We start from the raw sequence: 22,673 nt of genomic DNA, 5'->3' as shown, positions 1-22,673 counted from the left end.
CCAGATTTGTTTTGTATTCATTTTCTCCTCCCTTCCTCCTTGAAATCAATGGCCTGCTAAACCCAGTTTTGAGTTCTATCCTTGAGGGGGACATTCTGTTTCTTGCAAAGCCACCCCTCTTGTTGATTTTAATTCCCTGTAAGCCAACCCTATAAGCCATGTTGTCAGTAGCCCCTCCCTCCACCAGAGCAACGGCAAACAATTGTTTTGCACCCTTTTCCCTGGATTGCACAAGCAGGAGCAGACGCCATAGCACAGCAAGCATGCAGCCCGTTCAGCTCACCACAGCAGTTATGACCATTGTAAACACCTCGCACATTATCGTGCAGTGTATGCAGAACCAGCACCTGAAAAACCAGGCGAGGAGGCGATGGCAGCGTGGTGATGAGGACATGAATACACTTTTCTCTAAAACCGCGTTCCCCCGCAATTTGGAGATCATGGTGTTAATGGGGCAGGCTCATGCCATGGAACACCAATTCTGGGCCCAGGAAACAAGCACAGAATGGTGGGACCGCATAGTGTTGCAGGTCTGGGATGATTCCCTGAGGCTCTGAAACTTTCGCATCGGTAAGGGCACTTTCATGGAACTTCGTGACTTGCTTTTCCCTGCCCTGAAGTGCAAGAATACCAAGATGAGAGCAGCCCTCACAGTTCACAAGCGAGTGGCAATAGCCCTGTGGAAGCTTGCAATGCCAGACAGCTACCGGTCAGTCGGGAATCAATTTGGAGTGGGCAAATCTACTGTGGGGGTTGCTGTGATGCAAGTAGCCAACACAATCACTGAGCTGCTGCTATCAAAGGTAGTGACTCTGGGAAATGTGCAGGTCATAGTGGATGGCTTTGCTGCAATGGGATTCCCTAACTGTGGTGGGGCTATAGACGGAACGCATATCCCTATCTTGGGACCGGACCACCAGGGCAGCCATTTCATAAACTGCAAGGGGTACTTTTCAATGGTGCTGCAAGCACTGGTGGATCACAAGGCACGTTTCACCAACATCAATGTGGGATGTCCGGGAAAGGTTCGTGATGCTCGCGTCTTCAGGATCTCTTGTCTGTTTAAACGGCTGCAGGAAGGGATTTACTTCCCAGACCAAAAAATAACTGTTGGGGATGTTGAAATGCCAATAGTTATCCTTGGGGACCCAGCCTACCCCTTAATGGCCTGTCTCATGAACCCGTACACAGGCAGCTTGGACAGTAGTCAGGAGCTGTTCAACTATAGGCTGAGCAAGTGCAGAATGGTGGTAGAGTGTGCATTTGGACGTTTAAAGGGTCGCTGGCGCAGTTTACTGACTCGCTCAGACCTCAGTGAAACCAATACTCCCATTGTTATTGCTGCTTGTTGTGTGCTCCACAATCTCTATGAGAGTAAGGGGGAGACGTTTAAGGTGGGGTGGGAGGTTGATGCAAGTCGCCTGGCCGCTGAATACGTGCAGCCAGACACCAGGGCGGTTAGAAGAACACAGGAGGCCATCATGTGCATCAGAGAAGCTTTGAAAACCAGTTTCATGACTGGCCAGGGTACTGTGTGACACTTCTGTTTGTTTCTCCTTGATGAAAACCCACCTCCTTGGTTGACTCTAATTCCCTGTAAGCCACCCGCCCTCCCGTCTTCGGTCACAGCTTGCTTGCAAAGGAAATAGTCGCTATCGTTTAAAAAACGTATTCTTTATTAATTGATTATAAAAATAGGGAGATAACTCACAAGGTAGCCCAGATAGGGTGTGGGAGGATGGTAGGAGGGAAGGAAAAGGCCACTTTAAAACTTGTTGAATGCCAGCCTTCTGTTGCTTGTCCACTGGGGTGGAGTGGTTAGGTGTCCGGAGCCTCCCACCCCGCATTCTTGGGCGTCTGAGTGAGGAGGCTATGGAACTTGAAGAGGAAGGAGGGCTGTTAAGCAGGGGCTGCAGCGGCAGTCTGTGATCCTGCTGCCATTCATGAACCTCCACCAGATGCCAGAGCATGCCAGAGCATGTCCGTTAGATCCTGCAGTATCCCCAGTGTTTCTTCATGCCTCCTCTGATCTTCTTGTACTCTGCTATTGTGTCCCTCCACACAGCTCTGTCAGTGTGGGACGACTTTATGAGCTCAGAGAACATGTCATCACACGTGCGTTTTTTTTGCCGCCTTATCTGCGATAGCCTCTGGGATGGAGGCGGGAGGCTTGAAACATTTGCAGCTGCTGGAGGAAAAAAGGGAGTGAAGTATTTAAAAAGATACATTTTACAGAACAATAGCTATACTCTTTCACAGTGAACAACACTATTCACATTACATAGCTCGTGATTTTGGTACAAGGTCGCATTTTGCATCTTATATTGAGTGCCTGCAGCTTTGGTGTTAGGGATCACACATGCAGGGCTGGGCAACAGAATTCGGCTTGCAGGTGGCCATGGTAAGCCGTAGTCTTTCGGCTTCTAGAACCTTCATAACAGCAGCCCTCTCCTTTCCCATTACCAAGCAAAGCCCATGGCGTTGGCCATTTAGTGTCGCAGTTTTCCTGTTAATGTGCAGCAGCAGAAACCAAACTAACCCCCTCCCCCATCCAATTCTCTGGGATGATCGCTTTTCCCCTCCCCCCACCGCCTGGCTGGTATCAGGGAAGATCCCTGCTAGCCAAATGTGAACAGCTCAGTGCCAATGCACCCCCCCCCACCGCGTGGCTTACTGCAGGGAGGATTTCTTTTCAGCCACAGGCAAACAGCCCAGTAGGAACGGGCACCTCTGAATGTCCCCTTAATCAAATTCCCCTATTTCAACCAGGTTACCATGAACGATATCACTTTCCTGAGGATAATACAAAGAGATAAAGAACAGATGTTGCTTGAATGCCAGCAAACACCGGGACCATACGCTGCCAGGCTTTGTCATGCAATGATACCAGATTACTTGCTACTAGCATGGCATGGTAAAGTGTCCTACCATGGAGGACGGAATAAGGCTGCTCTCCCCAGAAACGCTCTGCAAAGGCTTTTAGAGTACCTCCAGGAGAGCTTCATGGAGATGTTCCTGGAAGATTTCCGCTCCATCCCCGAACACGTTAACGGACTTTTCCAGTAGCAGTACCGGCCACAAATGCATCCCAAGTCTTCAGGGCTACTTAATCATTAAAAAATGCTTGCTTTTATAACATGTATTATATTTAAAAAGGTACACTCACCAGAGGTCCGTTCTCCGGCTTCGTTGGGTTGGGAGGGTATTTCAGTCAGGGTGATAAAAAGATCCTGGCTGTCGAGGAAAACTGTGTGCTGTGTGCTCTCCCCAAGCTCGTTGTCATCCTGATCTTCCCCATCTGGAAAATCCTCAGCCATGGCGGAGAGTATCCCATCCTCGGAGTCCACGGACAGGGGTGGGGTAGTGGTGGCGGCCCCCCCTAGAATTGTATGCAGCTCAGCGTAGAAGCGGCATGTCTGGGGCTCTGTCCCGGAGCGTCCGTTTGATTCTTTGGTTTTCTGGTACGCTTGTCTGAGCTCCTTAAGTTTCACGTGGCACTGTGTTGCGTCCCTGATGTAGCCTCTGTCCCTCATGGCCTCTGAGATTTTTTGAAATGTTTTGGCATTTTGTCTTTTGGAACGTAGTTCTGATGGCATGGATTTCTCTCCCCATACAGCGATCAGATCCAATACCTCCCATTCGGTCCATGCTGGAGCTCTTTTTCGATTCTGGGACTGCATGCTCACCTATTCTGATGAGCTCGCCTGGCCAAACAGGAAATGAGATTCAAAAGTTCCCGGGGCTTTTCTTGTACACCGGGCCAGTGCATCAGAGTTCAGAGCGCTGTCCAGAGTGGTCACAATGGTGCACTGTGGGATAGCTCCCGAAGGCCATTACCTTCAAATTGCGTCCACGCTAACCCTAATTCAAAATGGTGATGTCGATTTCAGCGCTAATCCCCTCATTGGGGAGGAGTACAGAAATCGGTTTTAAGAGCCATTTATTTCGAAAAAATGGCTTCGTTGTGTGGACGGGTGCAGGGTTAATTCAGATTTAATGCTGCTAAATCTGACATAAACTCGTAGTCTAGACCAGGCCTTGCACACAAGTACCTTTGTCCATAATGAGGCATTGCTTGAGCCTGCCAAGACAATTTGGCGAACCCTGAGCACCACACCTCTAACTTCTAAGAGGGCAGTGTGACCTTAACAGCATCCCAGGGCCGTAGGGAAGGGGGTTCCCTGGTATCTAGCAGTGAGTTTCAGCTGGCTTGACCAGTGTATCCCAACTCATTTGTGGCATGATTTGTATCTAAAATGTGTAATGGAGCATATAATTGGAAAACTAAGGAATACTGGGGATTACTATTATTGTGAAATGTATGTTTTAATACTATATGAGGAGCTATGAATGTTCTCTATGTTTTAAAGTTTATATTGAACAAATTAGAAAGTGGGTCTTCCCAAGTCTTGAATATATATATAAAGCAGGGTTGATCAGTGACAGTCGGATTCTAATTTACATATGCGGTAAGATCACAAGTAGTTGGGAAGTCGGCATGTCCAGATCCCAAAGGACTATGCGTTTGCTTGTCTGACCAGCTTGGTCATCAGGCAGGGACAATAAAGGCTTATGTACAGGCAAGGTAAACAGCCATTAGGAGAGTGTATGGAGAAAGATGACCACTTAGCAACCTTAACGGCGGATAGAGACAGCACTCCGTTTCAAAGGTTTACTGGCCTATAAATGGTGGCACTGAGAATTCCTGAATTATCCATCACTTGTGGGACTAAAGAGGCCAGAGCTCTTTGGATTGCAGAAAGCTGAGTCCTTCATCCAAGGCGGTTGAAAGTCTCTGGAAATTGATTATAGGTGAGAAAGCTGCTTTGGGAAAGATTGTAGCTGGTGAAATTGTTTTAATCTTAGAAGCATATTCCTACTTCTGTTTGTAACCCTTTCTAACTGATATTCCTTCTATTTGGTATCATTTAACCTATGATTTTTGTTTAATAAACTTGTTTTACTTTTTATTATAAACCAATCCAGTGCTTTGATTAACTGCAGTAAGGTGGTAAGTTGCAGATGTACTGTTTCTTTAAAGGGAACAGCAAACTTAATAACCTCTCTAAGTGTACCAGGAGAGTGATGGGCACTTGAGGGAATATGGTTTTGGGGAAATTTGGGACTGTGTTTGGGGTCACCCCTCATAAGGTAATTGGGTGGTAGTGACTAGAGTCAGGCAGTTGTAGGCATGCTGCTGGGGTAAGAGTACTGACTTGGGCCTCTCTGGTTGCAAGAGTTACTAATCTGCCCTGGAGTTCAGAATGACTAATTACCAGACACTGCTTATTAAATTCAATCAACACAATTATATCAAGTTTAATTATTTTATTGAACATCTCCTGCAGGAGCATAGAGAACAGTTTCAAGTCATAATTGCTGAAGAACAGCTCCTGGTAAGAATGAATTTGCAAGTTTTCCTTGCCTGAGCTGATATGGCAGCTGGCTCCATCTTTATCTTCAGAAATGGAAGAGAATTTACCATTGGTGTATCCTACAACATCTGTTTCCTACTGACTCTCCTTTCTCTGAGATCCTGTAGTACCTTTTTGATTTCAAGAATGCAGGCCTTTCTCTGAGCTCTGTTAATTTTCACATAAGCGACCATAACAGTGTTCCATTCTCCAGTGAAGGGTTTTCTCACCTTGCAACTTCTAGTTTTATTAAAGTGTTATCCAGCCTGTTTCCACACATCAGGGAACACACTGCAGCCTGCGTTTTTAAATTAGTCAGCTCTCAGATTAAACTTCCCTTTGAATACATGGCCACATGCTCACTCTTACACCTATGCATGCAGATGACTTTCTTGGTGGTTATCACCTCTGCTCGGAAAGTTGGTGAGTTTGGGACTTGGATGGTGACCTCCCCACCCCATCCCAAACCCATTTTCTTTACTGTTGTCTTTAAAGTCAAAGTATCGCTCTGACCAGATCCCTGATTCTTACATAATAATTCTTACATAATATCATCTTGGATTTTTACACCAATCAAACTATTCATCTGCCTGTTTTTTACCCTAAATCTCATTAGTCTAGGGAGTACGGCATCCTTCACACCTTGGACATTGGGAGGGTGGTGTTTCTCTATTTGAATGGGACTAGATCCTTTTGGGCCTCCCTTCGATTATTTGTTCCTGTAGCAGATAGAGTTAAAGGAACACCCATCTCCACCCAGAGACTTTTCAAATGAGTTTCGGTTTCATTCTTGCCTGCTATGAAGCTGCTAACATCCTGCTTCCTCCTAGGATTATAGCTCATTTAACTAGATTGCAGTCCACCACTGTCGCCCTACTAAAAGATGTACCTATCAGAGAAATTTGCAAAACTGCCGCATGGGTCTCCATCCATCCATTCACAAAGCACAATGGTCAAGTGCATGCATCCTGAGTAGATGCTGCATTTGGGACCACCTCATCCAATTAGTTTAGAACCTATGCCAAAGCACCCACCTTCTCTATCGAGTGCTGCTCAGGTATCATCTGAAGTGGATCGCCTGTAGGGACATTTCTCAAAAAAGGAGAGGTTACTAACCTTGTACAGTAACTGGGGTCCTTCAAAATGTTTGTCTCTATGGGTCCTCCACTGCTGACTTTCCTTCACTGCTTTGGAGTCTCATCTCCATGGGACTTTGTAGTAGAGAAGGAACTGAGTGAAGTTTTTGTCCATCACAGCCCTATGTACCCTCAATACATGGCATGATAGCTAGTGTGCATGTGTGGACCAAATGAGCACTGCTGCCAAAAATCTCTGTGAAAGGGTCACGTGCACCTGAAATGGAGCACACGTAGACGCAAACATCTTGAAGAGCTCCAGTTATCATACAAGGTAAAAACGATGAGGAGTCCATGTGGTTATAGCCCAAATTTGTTAGTCTCTAAGGTGCCACAAGGACTCCTGGTTGTTTTTGCTGATACAGACTAACACGGCTACCACTCTGAAACCTGTCATACAAGGTAAATAACCTCTTTTTATGTGGTCTGTTTTGTTGAAATCGTTGTTTCAAGAACAACTATAGGACAATATCTCCTTAGTAAACGTTGGATTTTACTACTCAATTTGAGTAAGAAAAAGCATGAGGAAGTGTTTGACAGTTTAGGAGATGAGGTACTTTAATGCATGTGTGGGATGCTTGTGATCGAGGAAGGAGATTAAGGAAATAGAGAGATTTCTGGTTATGTTTATTTGAATAAATGAAGTTTTCTATTAATGAAAAGTTGCTTTACTTTCTTTTCTCTTCATATTGGTAAATTGAGTCATCTGATTTTGAAATCACTGCCATTTTGCTGTCTGTATGTTAGATATTTTATGCCTTCACGTTTCTGATGAGAATTTGGTTGTAATTAAGGATCTTTGAACTTCAACAAAATTTTGCCTGACTCTTTTTGATAACACCTTTGTGTTTATCACACATTTTGCAGACTACACAGTCTTAAATCATTTTGATTCAACAAAGTAACAAGTAACTATGACTTTCTGCAGTGCTGGGATTTCCTCCATAATTCTAGATCAGTGGTTCCCAAACTTGTTCCGCCACTTGTGCAGGGAAAGCCCCTGGCGGGTCGGGCCAGTTTGTTTACCTGCCTTATCCGCAGGTTTGGCCGATCGCAGCTCCCAGTGGCTGCGGTTCGCTGCTCCAGGCCAATGGGAGAGGAACAAATTTGGAAACCACTGTTTGTTTTAGATGCATCTCTCCTTAAAAAAGGAAAAAAAAAAAGGGTTTCTCCTATAATCCCTCAAATAGTTCTCTAATTTCCTATAAACTGTATAAAAATGAAAGTATCTCATAATTTCTTAATCTTCTTTCTCTCTATGTGCTCTTTTTAGGTTATAAACTTTTTTGGTGAAGTTGCCTTTTTAATGTTTGTAAAATGTTTAGCACAGTTCTTAGCAGTAAAAATAAACTAACTTAAAAAACAATCTGAACATTTGCTGTATGCCTCCTGTTTATCAGTTGTCCCACCTTCATAAAACAGGTTTTTTTGGTCAGGTGTGAAGAGCTATTCTCCTGTGATTATCAAGAGCCATTATACCAAATTGGCTATACCCACCCTATTTCCCTCTATAAAATGGGTTCGCAACAGCTCTTGCACATCTATCTTCATAATTTTACATAAAAATACAAAGCATCTCAAAATACAGAGGCCTCCCTACCAACATTACAAAAAGAAGGATTCTAGGTGGACTCCTCCTGAAGGTCGAAAGAGCAGACTGGACTTCTACATAGAATGCTTCCGCCGACGTGCACGGGCTGAAATTGTGGAAAAGCAGCATCACTTGCCCCATAACCTCAGCCGTGCAGAACACAATGCCATCCACAGCCTCAGAAACAACTCTGACATCATAATAAAAAAGGCTGACAAAGGAGGTGCTGCTGTCATCATGAATAGGTCGGAATATGAACAAGAGGCTGCTCGGCCCCTCTCCAACACCACTTTCTACAAGCCATTACCCTATGATCCCACTGAGAGTTACCAAAAGCAACTACAGCATTTGCTCAAGAAACTCCCTGAAAAAGCACAAGATCAAATCCGCACACACACACCCCTGGAACTCCGACCTGGGATATTGTATCTACTACCTAAGATCCATAAACCTGGAAATCCTGGGCGCCCCATCATCTCAGGCATTGGCACCCTGACAGCAGAATTGTCTGGCTATGTAGACTCCCTACTCAGGCCCTACGCTACCAGCACTCCCAGCTACCTTCGAGACACCACTGACTTCCTGAGGAAACTACAATCCATCGGTGATCTTCCTGATAACACCATCCTGGCCACTATGGATGTAGAAGCCCTCTGCACCAACATTCCACACAAAGATGGACTACAAGCCGTCAAGAACACTATCCCCAATAGTGTCACAGCTAACCTGGTGGCTGAACTTTGTGACTTTGTCCTTACCCATAACTATTTTACATTTGGGGACAATGTATACCTTCATATCACCGGCACTGCTATCGGTACCCGCATGGCCCCACAGTATGCCAACATTTTTATGGCTGATTTAGAACAACGCTTCCTCAGCTCTCGTCCCCTAACGCCCCTACTCTACTTGCGCTATATTGATGACATCTTCATCATCTGGACCCATGAAAAAGAAGCCCTTGAGGAATTCCACCATGATTTCAACAATTTCCATCCCACCATCAACCTCAGCCTGGTCCAGTCCACACAAGAGATCCACTTCCTGGACACTACAGTGCTAATAAAGAATGGTCACATAAACACCACCCTATACCGGAAACCTACTGACCGCTATTCCTACCTGCATGCCTCCAGCTTTCACCCTGACCACACCACACGATCCATCGTCTACAGCCAAGCTCTGCGATACAACTGCATTTGCTCCAACCCCTCAGACAGAGACAAACACCTACAAGATCTCTATCAAGCATTCTTACAACTACAATACCACCTGCGGAAGTGAAGAAACAGATTGATAGAGCCAGAAGAGTTCCCAGAAGTCACCTACTACAGGACCGGCCTAACAAAGAAAATAACAGAACGCCACTAGCCGTCACCTTCAGCCCCCAACTAAAACCCCTCCAACGCATTATTAAGGATCTACAACCTATCCTGAAGGATGACCCAACACTCTCACAAATCTTGGGAGACAGGCCAGTCCTTGCCTACAGACAGCCCCCCAACCTGAAGCAAATACTCACCAACAGCCACATACCACACAACACGTAAAAGAATAAATGGACACAAATCAGATGTCAAGTATGATAACATTCATAAACCAGTCGGAGAACACTTCAATCTCTCTGGTCACGCAATTACAGACATGAAGGTCGCTATCTTACAACAAAAAAACTTCAAATCCAGACTCCAGCGAGAAACTGCTGAATTGGAATTCATTTGCAAATTGGATACTATTAATTTAGGCTTAAATAGAGACTGGGAGTGGCTAAGTCATTATGCAAGGTAGCCTATTTCCCCTTGTTTTTTCCTACCCCCCCCCAAGACGTTCTGATCAAACTTAGATTTATGCTGGAAATGGCCCACCTTGATTATCATGCACATTGTAGGGAGAGTGGTCACTTTGGATAAGCTATTACCAGCAGGAGAGTGAGTTTGTGTGTGTGTGTGTGTTTTGGGGAGGGGTGAGAAAACCTGGATTTGTTCTGGAAATGGCCCACCTTGATTATCATACACATTGTAAAGAGAGTGGTCACTTTGGATGGGCTATTACCAGCAGGAGAGTGAGTTTGGGGGCGGGGGCGGAGGGTGAGAAAACCTGGATTTGTGCTGGAAATGGCCCACCTTGATTATCATACACATTGTAAAGAGAGTGGTCACTTTGGATGGGCTATTACCAGCAGGAGAGTGAGTTTGGGGGGGGGGGCGGAGGGTGAGGAAACCTGGATTTGTGCTGGAAATGGCCCAACTTGATTATCATACTCATTGTAAGGAGAGTGATCACTTTAGATAAGCTATTACCAGCAGGAGAGTGGGGTGGGAGGAGGTATTGTTTCATGGTCTCTGTGTATATAATGTCTTCTGCAGTTTCCACAGTATGCATCAGATGAAGTGAGCTGTAGCTCACGAAAGCTTATGCTCAAATAAATTGGTTAGTCTCTAAGGTGCCACAAATACTCCTTTTCTTTTTGCAAAAGCATCTCTACAACATTGTAAATAGTTTTTGTTGCAAATCTAATTTGCATTTGGCTCCAAAGGCATCCTTAATTACTTAGTCAACAAACCTAATTCCCTCAACAGCTGTAAAAGTGCTTTGAAGTAGGTCAGCCTGGCTTATTGTTAAATAGTTAATTGCTTGTGTGCTTTTCACCCTCCAATGTTTGATAATATAATATTTCTTTCTGATGATAGCCCTTGTGCATGCTCCTATTCCTGAATAGGCATTTTTGCTGGTTTGAATTCCTTGTTCTATATTTTAAAATCTCACAATTACTCACCTATGGCTATTCTGTCTTTAAAAAAAGAAAACACCTGATTTATAGCAAGGTATTAGTGACATAAGTATGCTGTCCTGAGGTTAGGTTTGGGGAATGAGTATAAGAAATTCCATATTAGTTAGTGTGTTTGAAAGAATAAAGTAGACTACATTGCAGCAATATATTGCTTTTATATTCTTTCTCAACAATACCTTTAGCTTTATAGTTAAGAACAATGTATTAGACTTTTTTTAAAATAACAGTCTGTCTAGATAACCAAGCTAAAGATGATATTGCAAAGACCTGAAGTTTATATTGAAGTGACTTTTGCTTTGGAGTTCTTTATATTTTACCCTGACATTTGAAAAATTAGTTATCACAAAGGTAAAAATGATTTTAATGAAGTATTCAAATATGTTTGTAAGTATAAGTATTTAAATATATCTTAGAACAGAAAGAATATTTGTTTTTTAAGAGGGTACCGTATCCTAGCATTGCTAATCAAGGCATTTGAAAAAGATATGTTTCAAATTGTTACTTTCCTCTAAAAAAATAGCCTATATGGCTTTGATTTAGTCCTGGCATTTACATATATAATATATTTTACGAAAGTCTCTTGAAATTTTATTACAGGAAATCATATGCTTTCCTTTTGTCTTTTAGCTTGTGATGAATGGAAAATTTTACCAAAACCTAATCTGCATCGGGATGTGAACAGATTTGGACACACTGCAGTTGTCAGTAATGGGTAAATGAAGCATGTTTTAAATGTCTCTGACCATTTTTGCAGGAAGAAATAAAACCTGTGATGACAGTTATATTTACATAAAGTGCAATTCTATGATGTACTGTTGGTGTTATTTATTAACATGAATAGTAGCCCTCAAGAACAACGTTACATATCCTGATCATCAGTACATCAAATCATTTATTTGGGGTAATTGTGGAACATGTTGATTTATATAAACCTCAGGGTAGCACATTTGTCTCGCTCTGCCAGGACAGGGGGCACTGGATATAGTTTTTGATTATGCTGCAACTTTATTCTTAAATATCTGGGAGTACCTGGCAGATAATTGTACAGTGCAGGTAATACCATATATATTTCCATATGCTCAGGGGGCTGCCGTCAGCCGTCCCCCTTTCCAATCCTGGTCCCATCCATTCTACTTCTGCAGCTCGACCTTTTATGAACATTAAGTGGACTATAAAGGGTGTGGGATTGACTCCCCACCATGCCAGTTGCAGGAGCCCCAAATCCTCTGTTGCTGCTCATTTAAAGGATGCCTTGTTTAAATCCTTTACCAATAAATTTTATCTGATCACCATATCCATTCTATATGGAGTACATGTACTAGCCCAACCCCCCTTTCCTACTCCATCAGGTCCCTAACCTGCTGCGAAAGGTGAAAACCCACCTCACCTCAGCCTTTCTGGCTGTGAGAGAAAATTCCTTCCCAGCCCCCCTGAGAAAAGGGGTGACTAGCATAATGGCCGCAGCAGATAAAGATGTAACTTGGCATTTTAATTATATGCATGGGTGGGAAGGGTAGGTGATGCTAGCCTGGTCTGCATTAAAGAGGTCTTCCCTGGAACTGCCTTGGGTATAAATAATTCCCCACACATTTTCCAGTCAGCTGGAAGGAGGCAGCGTCTCCTCCCACAACTGACCTCATCCAGTTGTATTTCTTCCTATATCTTTACCTGGAACTGGTAATCCTTTTGGGGGGAGTGGGGTGTATAAAGGAGCAACGACTCGCTTCGTACCTGCCTGTTCGATCTTTGCAGTTAAAGGGGGCAATTCACTTTCACCATACAGCTGAACTAAGGTCCCCAATGCTTAATGTGTGTTGAGGACATTTAGTGATTTACAGTGGGATTGAAATCCAACACCAGGTATAGTAATCACTTGGATGTAATGTATAAATTCTCATTCATTCAGTAAGACGCTGTAGGTGATTGTGTCAAAAATCATAAACTTCTAGGAGAAATTTATTTACTGTGTGAAAAAGTAAGTGTTACATTATTCCCATGCAGCAATCATCATTAAAGACAGTATGTACCAAGAATTACCAGCTCCAGTCTACATAATTTTTTGCAACCCCCAGCAAACTGCATCAGCCTTTTGTATAGGGTGAACAGAAAGCAAATGTGGAAGAATAAGGACGGGGTTAAGGGGTAATAGGAGCCTATATAAGAAAAAGACCCAAAAATCGGGACTGTCCCTATAAAATCAGGATATCTGGTCACCCTGCCTTTGTAAGCATTGCTGTCCACAGAGGAAACTCAACATAGCTATTTTGGCAGGGAATGGGAGGTCAATACTGTGGGCCCCAGAGCTGGCATGGACACACATGGCCTGTGTGCAAGTGGCTTTAGCTTTTGGCAGATCATTTGAGGTTTGCAGGACTTGATGGCCAAACTCCTTGCTTCATCCAATGATTGTGGGGCAAACATTATCCCTCTGAAGGCAGAGTTTTATAGGAAACTTAGCCAGGAGGACCTCAAAGAACATTTTCTCATTGGCCCTCTCTCATGGGTTTCACATATGCCCTAACATGTGGCAGCTGTTGATACCATAAAGGATCACTTTTAAATGCCAACAATTGTATGTTGCCTTTTTTACGTGATTTATCACTTTCCAATAATTTGAACATGTAAATAATTAAACACATCAATAATTATAGAGTATATAAGTTCCTTTGCACATGAATATTATATTACATTAAAATAATGTAATAACATGTAATATTTATTAAAATAGTTCTTTGAGATAAATAACAGCAGCAAATTGCAATGATCAGCAAACACAGCACTTCAAATTCACTAATGAAATATGTGTAGATTGTTTCATTAGCAGAGAAGAATTGCTCATAATGAAAGTGTATCTATTGCTAGTTTCTCACAAATAGAAGTGAAATTTAAAAGATTCAGATTCTTATCTAAACTACATCTGAAGCGCTAAGAATTGGCTGCTAACATTAAATTAAAATTGGGGCAAAATACCCACTTGTTCTTCAGACCTTACTATATTATTATAGCTCCTTAACATAAACTGTACTGCTCTGGAGGCGCCTCAGAGCCCATTGATACCTGTAGTACTACCAAACACAAAGTCCCCTTGGGAGTATATGACACTGGAGAGATCTAGATTAATTTTTCAGATCTTCCTAATTTTAAATGAGAAGTGGGAAAAACTTTGGCCTCGAATCCAGAAATTTACTGTTAGCGAAGATATATGTCCATGACTGCTAGCTGGTGTTGTTTGTCCTTGGAATCTTCTGTCTCAAAGAGAGAAGCTCCTTGATCCCAATCTCTTACTGCAGACCATCTAGTTCATACAGTATATGTTCTCATTACCTCACACCGAAAAAGTATACTGCTCCCTGCACAGTCCTTGTTCCTTTTTCCCACCCATTTTCTGTGTGCTGCTCTATATTTTTCTAATACATATAATTTGGCTGAATTTAGACATACTTTAAGCTTCATCTTGGAGCAAACTTTTGAAAAAACAAACACACACATGAACTTTGAGGTTTTTAAGGGAAACAGTGACACAATCTTAATTTGACTGTTGTGATAAATACTGCCATAATACACCTCTACCCCAATATAACACTGTCCTCGGGAGCCAAAAAATCTTACCGTGTTATAGGTGAAACCACATTATATCAAACTTGCTTTGATCCACCGGAGCGCGCAGCCCCGCTCCCCCGGAGCACTGCTTTACCGCGTTATATCCGAATTCATGTTATATCGGGTCACGTTATATTGGGGTAGAGGTGTATATGTAACGGTGGCTAAAAAAGCAAGAGGATATAGCTTTAATAATGCTTTATTTATAAAAAACAGTTATTTTATATTCTCTTTCTTTTGTGATTAGGTCCATGTACATATTTGGGGGTTTTTCAAGTGTTCTGTTGAATGATATCCTTGTGTACAAGCCTCCAGACTGTGAAGCATTCAGACAGGAAGAACTGTGTAAAAATGCTGGTCCAGGAATAAGATGTCTGTGGAACAAAAACCAATGTGAATCCTGGGAATCTGGGCGTGCCAACAATGTCCTTGAAGCAAAATGTCCCAGAAAAACGGGTAAGAGGTTTTTTTAAATCTTTTCTGCACTTGTTCATTGAATTATAATTTTACATAGTGTCAAATGTAGCAGTGCTTCCATGACTATATAAAAACATTTTCTTTTATTTAACATCAGTTGTTTAACCTACTGTGCTTCAGGATTGACAGCTATCACCCTCTCTTTAGTTTATAGTAAGGAAAAACTCTTTAGAAATGAAATGTAATGGTAAATAACAAGATATATCTTAGTTTCCTCACAGGTCCTTCCTTTTACTGGAAAGATTTCATAATTAAGTTGTCAGAATGGAAAGACATAGAAATAAAATATTTTATATCTTCTAAGTATTCCAAGAAGGGAAGTGATCACAAGAGGTATGGAACGGCTTCTGTATGAGGAGAGATTAATAAGCTTGGGACTTTTCAGCTTGGAAAAGAGATGACTAAGGGAGGATATGGTAGAGGTCTGTAAAATCATGAAGTATTGTTTACTCCTTCTCATAACACAAGGACTAGGGGGTCACCAAATGAAATTATTAGGCAGCAGGTTTAAAACAAACAAAAGGAGGTATTTCTTCACACAGCGCCCAGTCAACCTGTGGAACTCTTTGCCAGAGGATGTTGTGAAGGCAAAGACTATAACAGGGTTTAAAAAAGAACTAAATAAATTCATGGAGGATAGGTCCATCAATGGCTATCAGCCAGGATGGTCAGGGATGGTGTCCATAGCCTCTGTTTGCCAGAAGCTGGGAATGAGCAACAGGGAAAGGATCACTTGATGATTACCTGTTCTGTTGATTCCCTCTGAGGCACCTGACATTGGCCACTGTCAGAAGACAGGATACTGGGCTTAATGGACCTTTGGTCGACACAGTATGGCCTTTCTTATGTTCTGATATATCTTTTTGGGGGTCACTAAGTTTTAAGAAATATTATCATCAAACTGACCCATCTAATTGACCCATCTGCTTTTCTTTTGACATCAGAAATGCCAGTGTTAGTGCTGGTCTGCAGGTGTTTTTATAATGTTAGCAGTTAATACTTTTATAAACATTATATAGTGCCAAAAATTGGTGCTTTCGAAACAAAACTACGATGTGTTCCCAATCTCTAAAGAGAGTCAATTCTATATAAGATAGTAAAACACTAGTGAAGATGTGGTTGAAGAGCTGTAGCGGGGAGGGGGATCACTGATGAAAAGAAAGGAAGCATTGCTTGAAACAGTGGAGTTGAAAGAGGAATTTGAGGACAGAGAAAGAAGGTGCTTATTGGATGAGAACAGGAACAGTGTTCCAGATATAGAAGGCATCACAGATAGAAGGAAGATAGGCGAAAAGCAGAAAAACTAGACTGAGTGAGAGTGGGGAGTAAGGGAAATGAGAACAGATGGAGGTGGCAACAAGATTATGAGTGGACTAGTAGATGAGGAAAAGAGCTTGAATTTGAGGTGTGCAGGCTTTCTAGGCAGGCCTTTAGGGACCCACTTTTGCTGCTCCTTACTAGGGCAGGGTGTAGCAAAGCCTCCAGCAGAGGGTCACAAAGGGCCAGCTACGCCCCTTCAGAATCCTATAATGTATAAATGAGTTGTAGTTCACATTTACTATTCATAAATCTTACTGTCTAGCATGTTTTATATCCTGCACCTGTCCTGTATAAAACACTACAAAGTGGTGCTGACAAAATATAATGGTTATTGAAGAACACTCTACATTAATAATGAGTGGGAGTGGACCATCTTGCTTATGATCTGGTGAAAGTTTGTCTGACCTTTGGAGCGATATATTAGTGAGGATTACAGTTAGACCATCCTTGTAGTACCAGGTTTGCAGAACCGTGAGTAGGGTGATAAATTACAGGTCTGCAAATGAAAAGGGGAACTACTCAAACCATAACTGATGGGAATAAATACAAGGACCTAAATTCTTCTCAGTTATACTGGAGAAGATCCAAAATAACTCGGTTTACATCAGTGGAGTTGCTCTGAATTTACACTGGTAAAAATGAGAAGAGAATTTAGCCCAGTGTGCTCAAATATAGTCAGATAACTGACCTTTCTCTCTCTCCACCTTTCCCTGCTTTGCAGTGTTAAAAAAAAATTACCCAATGATTCTGAGCCATAGAATTATAGCAGCCAGAGCACAGGTTCTCAAAATGACAATTAACAATAGTCATGTCTGTACATGCAAACAACATATAGAGGAAGTGTCATTTGCTCAGATAATTCGCAGGTCTAACTGGAGAATTGGGTAAGGGGTTATAATACAGTCGCAGCTAGAAAAACACTGAACTGAGCCAGTTTTTTTTGCATTTTTTATGTTGTAGTATGTCAAGATGTGTGTTAGTTTCTATCTTATGATTTTCTGTTTGGTAACATAACTGTATTGATTCAAATAGCAAGTTATCTTTATCAGTTGTTATTGTACACCATTCCTAAACTGTAAATTTAAAATTTGCAAGCTAAATTGGTGTTGAAAGTGTTTTGTTTTGTAGTTTACATGAATACAGATATAGAGTACAGCTCCACATATTTGATACTCATTCTGTATATTTTTCTGAGAGAATAATATGAAACATTTCAGAGTAACAGCCGTGTTAGTCTGTATTCGCAAAAAGAAAAGGAGTACTTGGGGCACCTTAGAGACTAACCAATTTATTAGAGCATAAGCTTTCGTGAGCTACAGCTCACTTCATCAGATGCATATCGTGGAAACTGCTGCAGACTTTATATATACACAGAGAATATGAACCAATACCTCCTCCCACCCCACTGTCCTGCTGGTAATAGCTTATCTAAAGTGATCATCAGGTGGGCCATTTCCAGCACAAATCCAGGTTTTCTCACCCTCCACCCCCCCACACAAATTCACTCTCCTGCTGGTGATAGCCCATCCAAAGTGACAACTCTTTACACAATGTGCATGATAATCAAGTTGGGCTATTTCCTGCACAAATCCAGGTTTTCTCACATCCCCCCCACCCCCATACACACACAAACTCACTCTCCTGCTGGTAATAGCTCATCCAGACTGACCACTCTTCAAGTTTAAATCCAAGTTAAACCAGAACATCTGGGGGGGGGGGGTAGGAAAAAACAAGAGGAAACAGGCTACCTTGCATAATGACTTAGCCACTCCAAGTCTCTATTTAAGCCTAAATTAATAGTATCCAATTTGCAAATGAATTCCAATTCAGCAGTTTCTCGCTGGAGTCTGGATTTGAAGTTTTTTTGTTTTAAGATAGCGACCTTCATGTCTGTGATTGCGTGACCAGAGAGATTGAAGTGTTCTCCGACTGGTTTATGAATGTTATAATTCTTGACATCTGATTTGTGTCCATTTATTCTTTTACGTAGAGACTGTCCAGTTTGACCAATGTACATGGCAGAGGGGCCTTGCTGGCACATGATGGCATATATCACATTGGTGGATGTGCAGGTGAACGAGCCTCTGATAGTGTGGCTGATGTTATTAGGCCCTGTGATGGTGTCCCCTGAATAGATATGTGGGCACAATTGGCAACGGGCTTTGTTGCAAGGATAAGTTCCTGGGTTAGTGGTTCTGTTGTGTGGTATGTGGTTGTTGGTGAGTATTTGCTTCAGGTTGCGGGGCTGTCTGTAGGCAAGGACTGGCCTGTCTCCCAAGATTTGTGAGAGTGTTGGGTCATCCTTTAGGATAGGTTGTAGATCCTTAATAATGCGTTGGAGGGGTTTTAGTTGGGGGCTGAAGGTGACGGCTAGTGGCGTTCTGTTATTTTCTTTGTTAGGCCTGTCCTGTAGTAGGTAACTTCTGGGAACTCTTCTGGCTCTATCAATCTGTTTCTTTACTTCTGCAGGTGGGTATTGTAGTTGTAAGAAAGCTTGACAGAGATCTTGTAGGTGTTTGTCTCTGTCTGAGGGGTTGGAGCAAATGCGGTTGTATCGCAGAGCTTGGCTGTAGACGATGGATCGTGTGGTGTGGTCAGGGTGAAAGCTGGAGGCATGCAGGTAGGAATAGCGGTCAGTAGGTTTCCGGTATAGGGTGGTGTTTATGTGACCATTCTTTATTAGCACTGTAGTGTCCAGGAAGTGGATCTCTTGTGTGGACTGGTCCAAGCCGAGGTTGATGGTGGGATGAAAATTGTTGAAATCATGGTGGAATTCCTCAAGGGCTTCTTTTCCATGGGTCCAGATGATGAAGATGTCATCAATATAGCGCAAGTAGAGTAGGGGCGTTAGGGGACGAGAGCTGAGGAAGCGTTGTTCTAAGTCAGCCATAAAAATGTTGGCATACTGTGGGGCCATGCGGGTACCCATAGCAGTGCCGCTGATCTGAAGGTATACATTGTCCCCAAATGTGAAGTAGTTATGGGTAAGGACAAAGTCACAAAGTTCAGCCACCAGGTTAGCCGTGACATTATCGGGGACAGTGTTCTTGACGGCTTGTAGTCCATCTTTGTGTGGAATGTTGGTGTAGAGGGCTTCTACATCCATAGTGGCCAGGATGGTGTTATCAGGAAGATCACCGATGGATTGAAGTTTCCTCAGGAAGTCAGTGGTGTCTCGAAGGTAGCTGGGAGTGCTGGTAGCATAGGGCCTGGGGAGGGAGTCTACATAGCCAGACAATCCTGCTGTCAGGGTGCCAATGCCTGAGATGACGGGGCGCCCAGGATTTCCAGGTTTATGGATCTTGGGTAGTAGATAGAATATCCCAGGTCGGGGTTCCAGGGGTGTGTCTGTGCGGATTTGATCTTGTGCTTTTTCAGGAAGTTTCTTGAGCAAATGCTGTAGTTGCTTTTGGTAACTCTCAGTGGGATCAGAGGGTAATGGCTTGTAGAAAGTGGTGTTGGAGAGCTGCTGAGCAGCCTCTTGTTCATATTCCGACCTATTCATGATGACAACAGCACCTCCTTTGTCAGCCTTTTTGATTGGACACAAATCAGATGTCAAGAATTATAACATTCATAAACCAGTCGGAGAACACTTCAATCTCTCTGGTCACGCAATTACAGACATGAAGGTCGCTATCTTAAAACAAAAAAACTTCAAATCCAGACTCCAGCGAGAAACTGCTGAATTGGAATTCATTTGCAAATTGGATACTATTAATTTAGGCTTAAATAGAGACTTGGAGTGGCTAAGTCATTATGCAAGGTAGCCTGTTTCCTCTTGTTTTTTCCTACCCCCCCCCCAGATGTTCTGGTTTAACTTGGATTTAAACTTGAAGAGTGGTCAGTCTGGATGAGCTATTACCAGCAGGAGAGTGAGTTTGTGTGTGTATGGGGGTGGGGGGGATGTGAGAAAACCTGGATTTGTGCAGGAAATAGCCCAACTTGATTGTCATGCACATTGTGTAAAGAGTTGTCACTTTGGATGGGCTATCACCAGCAGGAGAGTGAATTTGTGTGGGGGGGTGGAGGGTGAGAAAACCTGGATTTGTGCTGGAAATGGCCCACCTGATGATCACTTTAGATAAGCTATTACCAGCAGGACAGTGGGGTGGGAGGAGGTATTGGTTCATATTCTCTGTGTATATATAAAGTCTGCAGCAGTTTCCACGATATGCATCTGATGAAGTGAGCTGTAGCTCACAAAAGCTTATGCTCTAATAAATTGGTTAGTCTCTAAGGGTATGTCTACACTACGAAATTAGGTCAAATTTATAGAAGTCGGTTTTTTTGAAATCGGTTTTATATATTCGAGTGTGTGTGTCCCCACAGAAAATGCTCTAAGTGCATTAAGTGCATTAACTCGGCGGAGCGCTTCCACAGTACCGAGGCAAGCGTCGACTTCTGGAGCGTTGCACTGTGGGTAGCTATCCCACAGTTCCCGCAGTCTCCGCTGCCCATTGGAATTCTGGGTTGATATCCCAATGCCTGATGGGGCTAAAACATTGTCGCGGGTGGTTCTGGGTACATATCGTCAGGACCCCGTTCCCACCCTCCCTCCCCCCGTGAAAGCAAGGGCAGACAATCATTTCGCGCCTTTTTTGTCTGCTGCCAGCCAAAGATGTAAAGGATCGATGGAGTGGGTCAGAACAAGAAATAGACCAGATTTGTTTTGGACTCATTTTCCTCCTCCCCTGTCTAGATCACACTGCAGTCAGTCACAGAGAAGGCGCAGCGAGGTTAATCTAGCCATGTATCAATCAGAGGCCAGGCTAACCTCCTTGTTCCAATAACAACGATAACTTTGGTGCACCATTTCTTATTGGAACCCTCCGTGCAGTCCTGCCTGAAATACTCCTTGATGTACAGGCACACCCTTTGTTGATTTTAGCTCCCTGAAGCCAACCCTGTAAGCCGTGTCGTCAGTCGCCCCTCCCTCCGTCAGAGCAACGGCAGACAATCGTTCCGCGCCTTCTTTCTGTGCGGACGCCATACCAAGGCAAGCATGGAGGCCGCTGAGCTCATTTTGGCAATTAGGAGCACATCAACCACCACACGCATTATCCAGCAGTATATGCAGCACCAGAACATGGCAACGCGATACCAGGCGAGGAGGCGACGTCAGCGCGGTCCCGTGAGTGATCAGGACATGGACACAGATTTCTCGGAAAGCATGGGCCCTGCCAATGCATGCATCATGGTGCTAATGGGGCAGGTTCATGCTGTGGAACGCCGATTCTGGGCTCGGGAAACAAGCACAGACTGGTGGGACCGCATAGTGTTGCAGGTCTGGGACGATTCCCAGTGGCTGCGAAACTTTCGCATGCGTAAGGGCACTTTCATGGAACTTTGTGACTTGCTTTCCCCTGCCCTGAAGCGCATGAATACCAGGATGAGAGCAGCCCTCACAGTTGAGAAGCGAGTGGCGATAGCCCTGTGGAAGCTTGCAACGCCAGACAGCTACCGGTCAGTTGGGAATCAATTTGGAGTGGGCAAATCTACTGTGGGGGCTGCTGTGATGCAAGTAGCTCACGCAATCAAAGATCTGCTGATATCAAGGGTAGTGACCCTGGGAAATGTGCAGGTCATAGTGGATGGCTTTGCTGCAATGGGATTCCCTAACTGTGGTGGGGCTATAGACGGAACCCATATCCCTATCTTGGCACCAGAGCACCAAGCCGCTGAGTACATAAACCACAAGGGGTACTTTTCGATAGTGCTGCAAGCTCTGGTGGATCACAAGGGACGTTTCACTAACATCAACGTGGGATGGCCGGGAAAGGTGCATGACGCTCGCATCTTCAGGAACTCTGGTCTGTTTCAAAAGCTGCAGGAAGGGACTTTCTTCCCAGACCAGAAAATAACTGTTGGGGATGTTGAAATGCCTATATGTATCCTTGGGGACCCAGCCTACCCCTTAATGCCATGGCTCATGAAGCCGTACACAGGCAGCCTGGACAGTAGTCAGGAGCTGTTCAACTACAGGCTGAGCAAGTGCAGAATGGTGGTAGAATGTGCATTTGGACATTTAAAGGTGCGCTGGCGCAGTTTACTGACTCGCTTAGACCTCAGCGAAACCAATATTCCCACTGTTATTACTGCTTGCTGTGTGCTCCACAATATCTGTGAGAGTAAGGGGGAGACGTTTATGGCGGGGTGGGAGATTGAGGCAAATCGGCTGGCTGCTGGTTACGCGCAGCCAGACACCAGGGCGGTTAGAAGAGCTCAGGAGGGCGCGGTACGCATCAGAGAAGCTTTGAAAACCAGTTTCATGACTGGCCAGGCTACAGTGTGAAAGTTCTGTTTGTTTCTCCTTGATGAAACCCCCCGCCCCTTGGTTCACT

General features: G+C 43.6%; 1 protein-coding gene across 7 annotated transcripts in view; it reads left to right on the top strand.

The window, feature by feature from the left end:
- ATRNL1 (attractin like 1) overlaps window positions 1–22,673 on the top strand; it is a 1,099,511-nt gene that overhangs the window by 251,171 nt on the left and 825,667 nt on the right. For all 7 annotated transcript variants that reach the window (XM_084633632.1, XM_084633634.1, XM_084633633.1 and 4 more), the window contains exons 12-13: window positions 11,560–11,644; window positions 14,780–14,988. In XM_084633632.1, coding sequence (XP_084489758.1) covers window positions 11,560–11,644; window positions 14,780–14,988 — 294 coding nt within the window. The remainder of the gene's footprint in view (window positions 1–11,559; window positions 11,645–14,779; window positions 14,989–22,673) is intronic.

Source organism: Lepidochelys olivacea, assembly GCF_965140295.1.
Source record: "Lepidochelys olivacea isolate rLepOli2 genome assembly, chromosome: 7".
Lineage (NCBI taxonomy): Eukaryota > Metazoa > Chordata > Testudines > Cheloniidae > Lepidochelys > Lepidochelys olivacea.
This window is presented reverse-complemented; position numbering and strand designations above follow the sequence as displayed.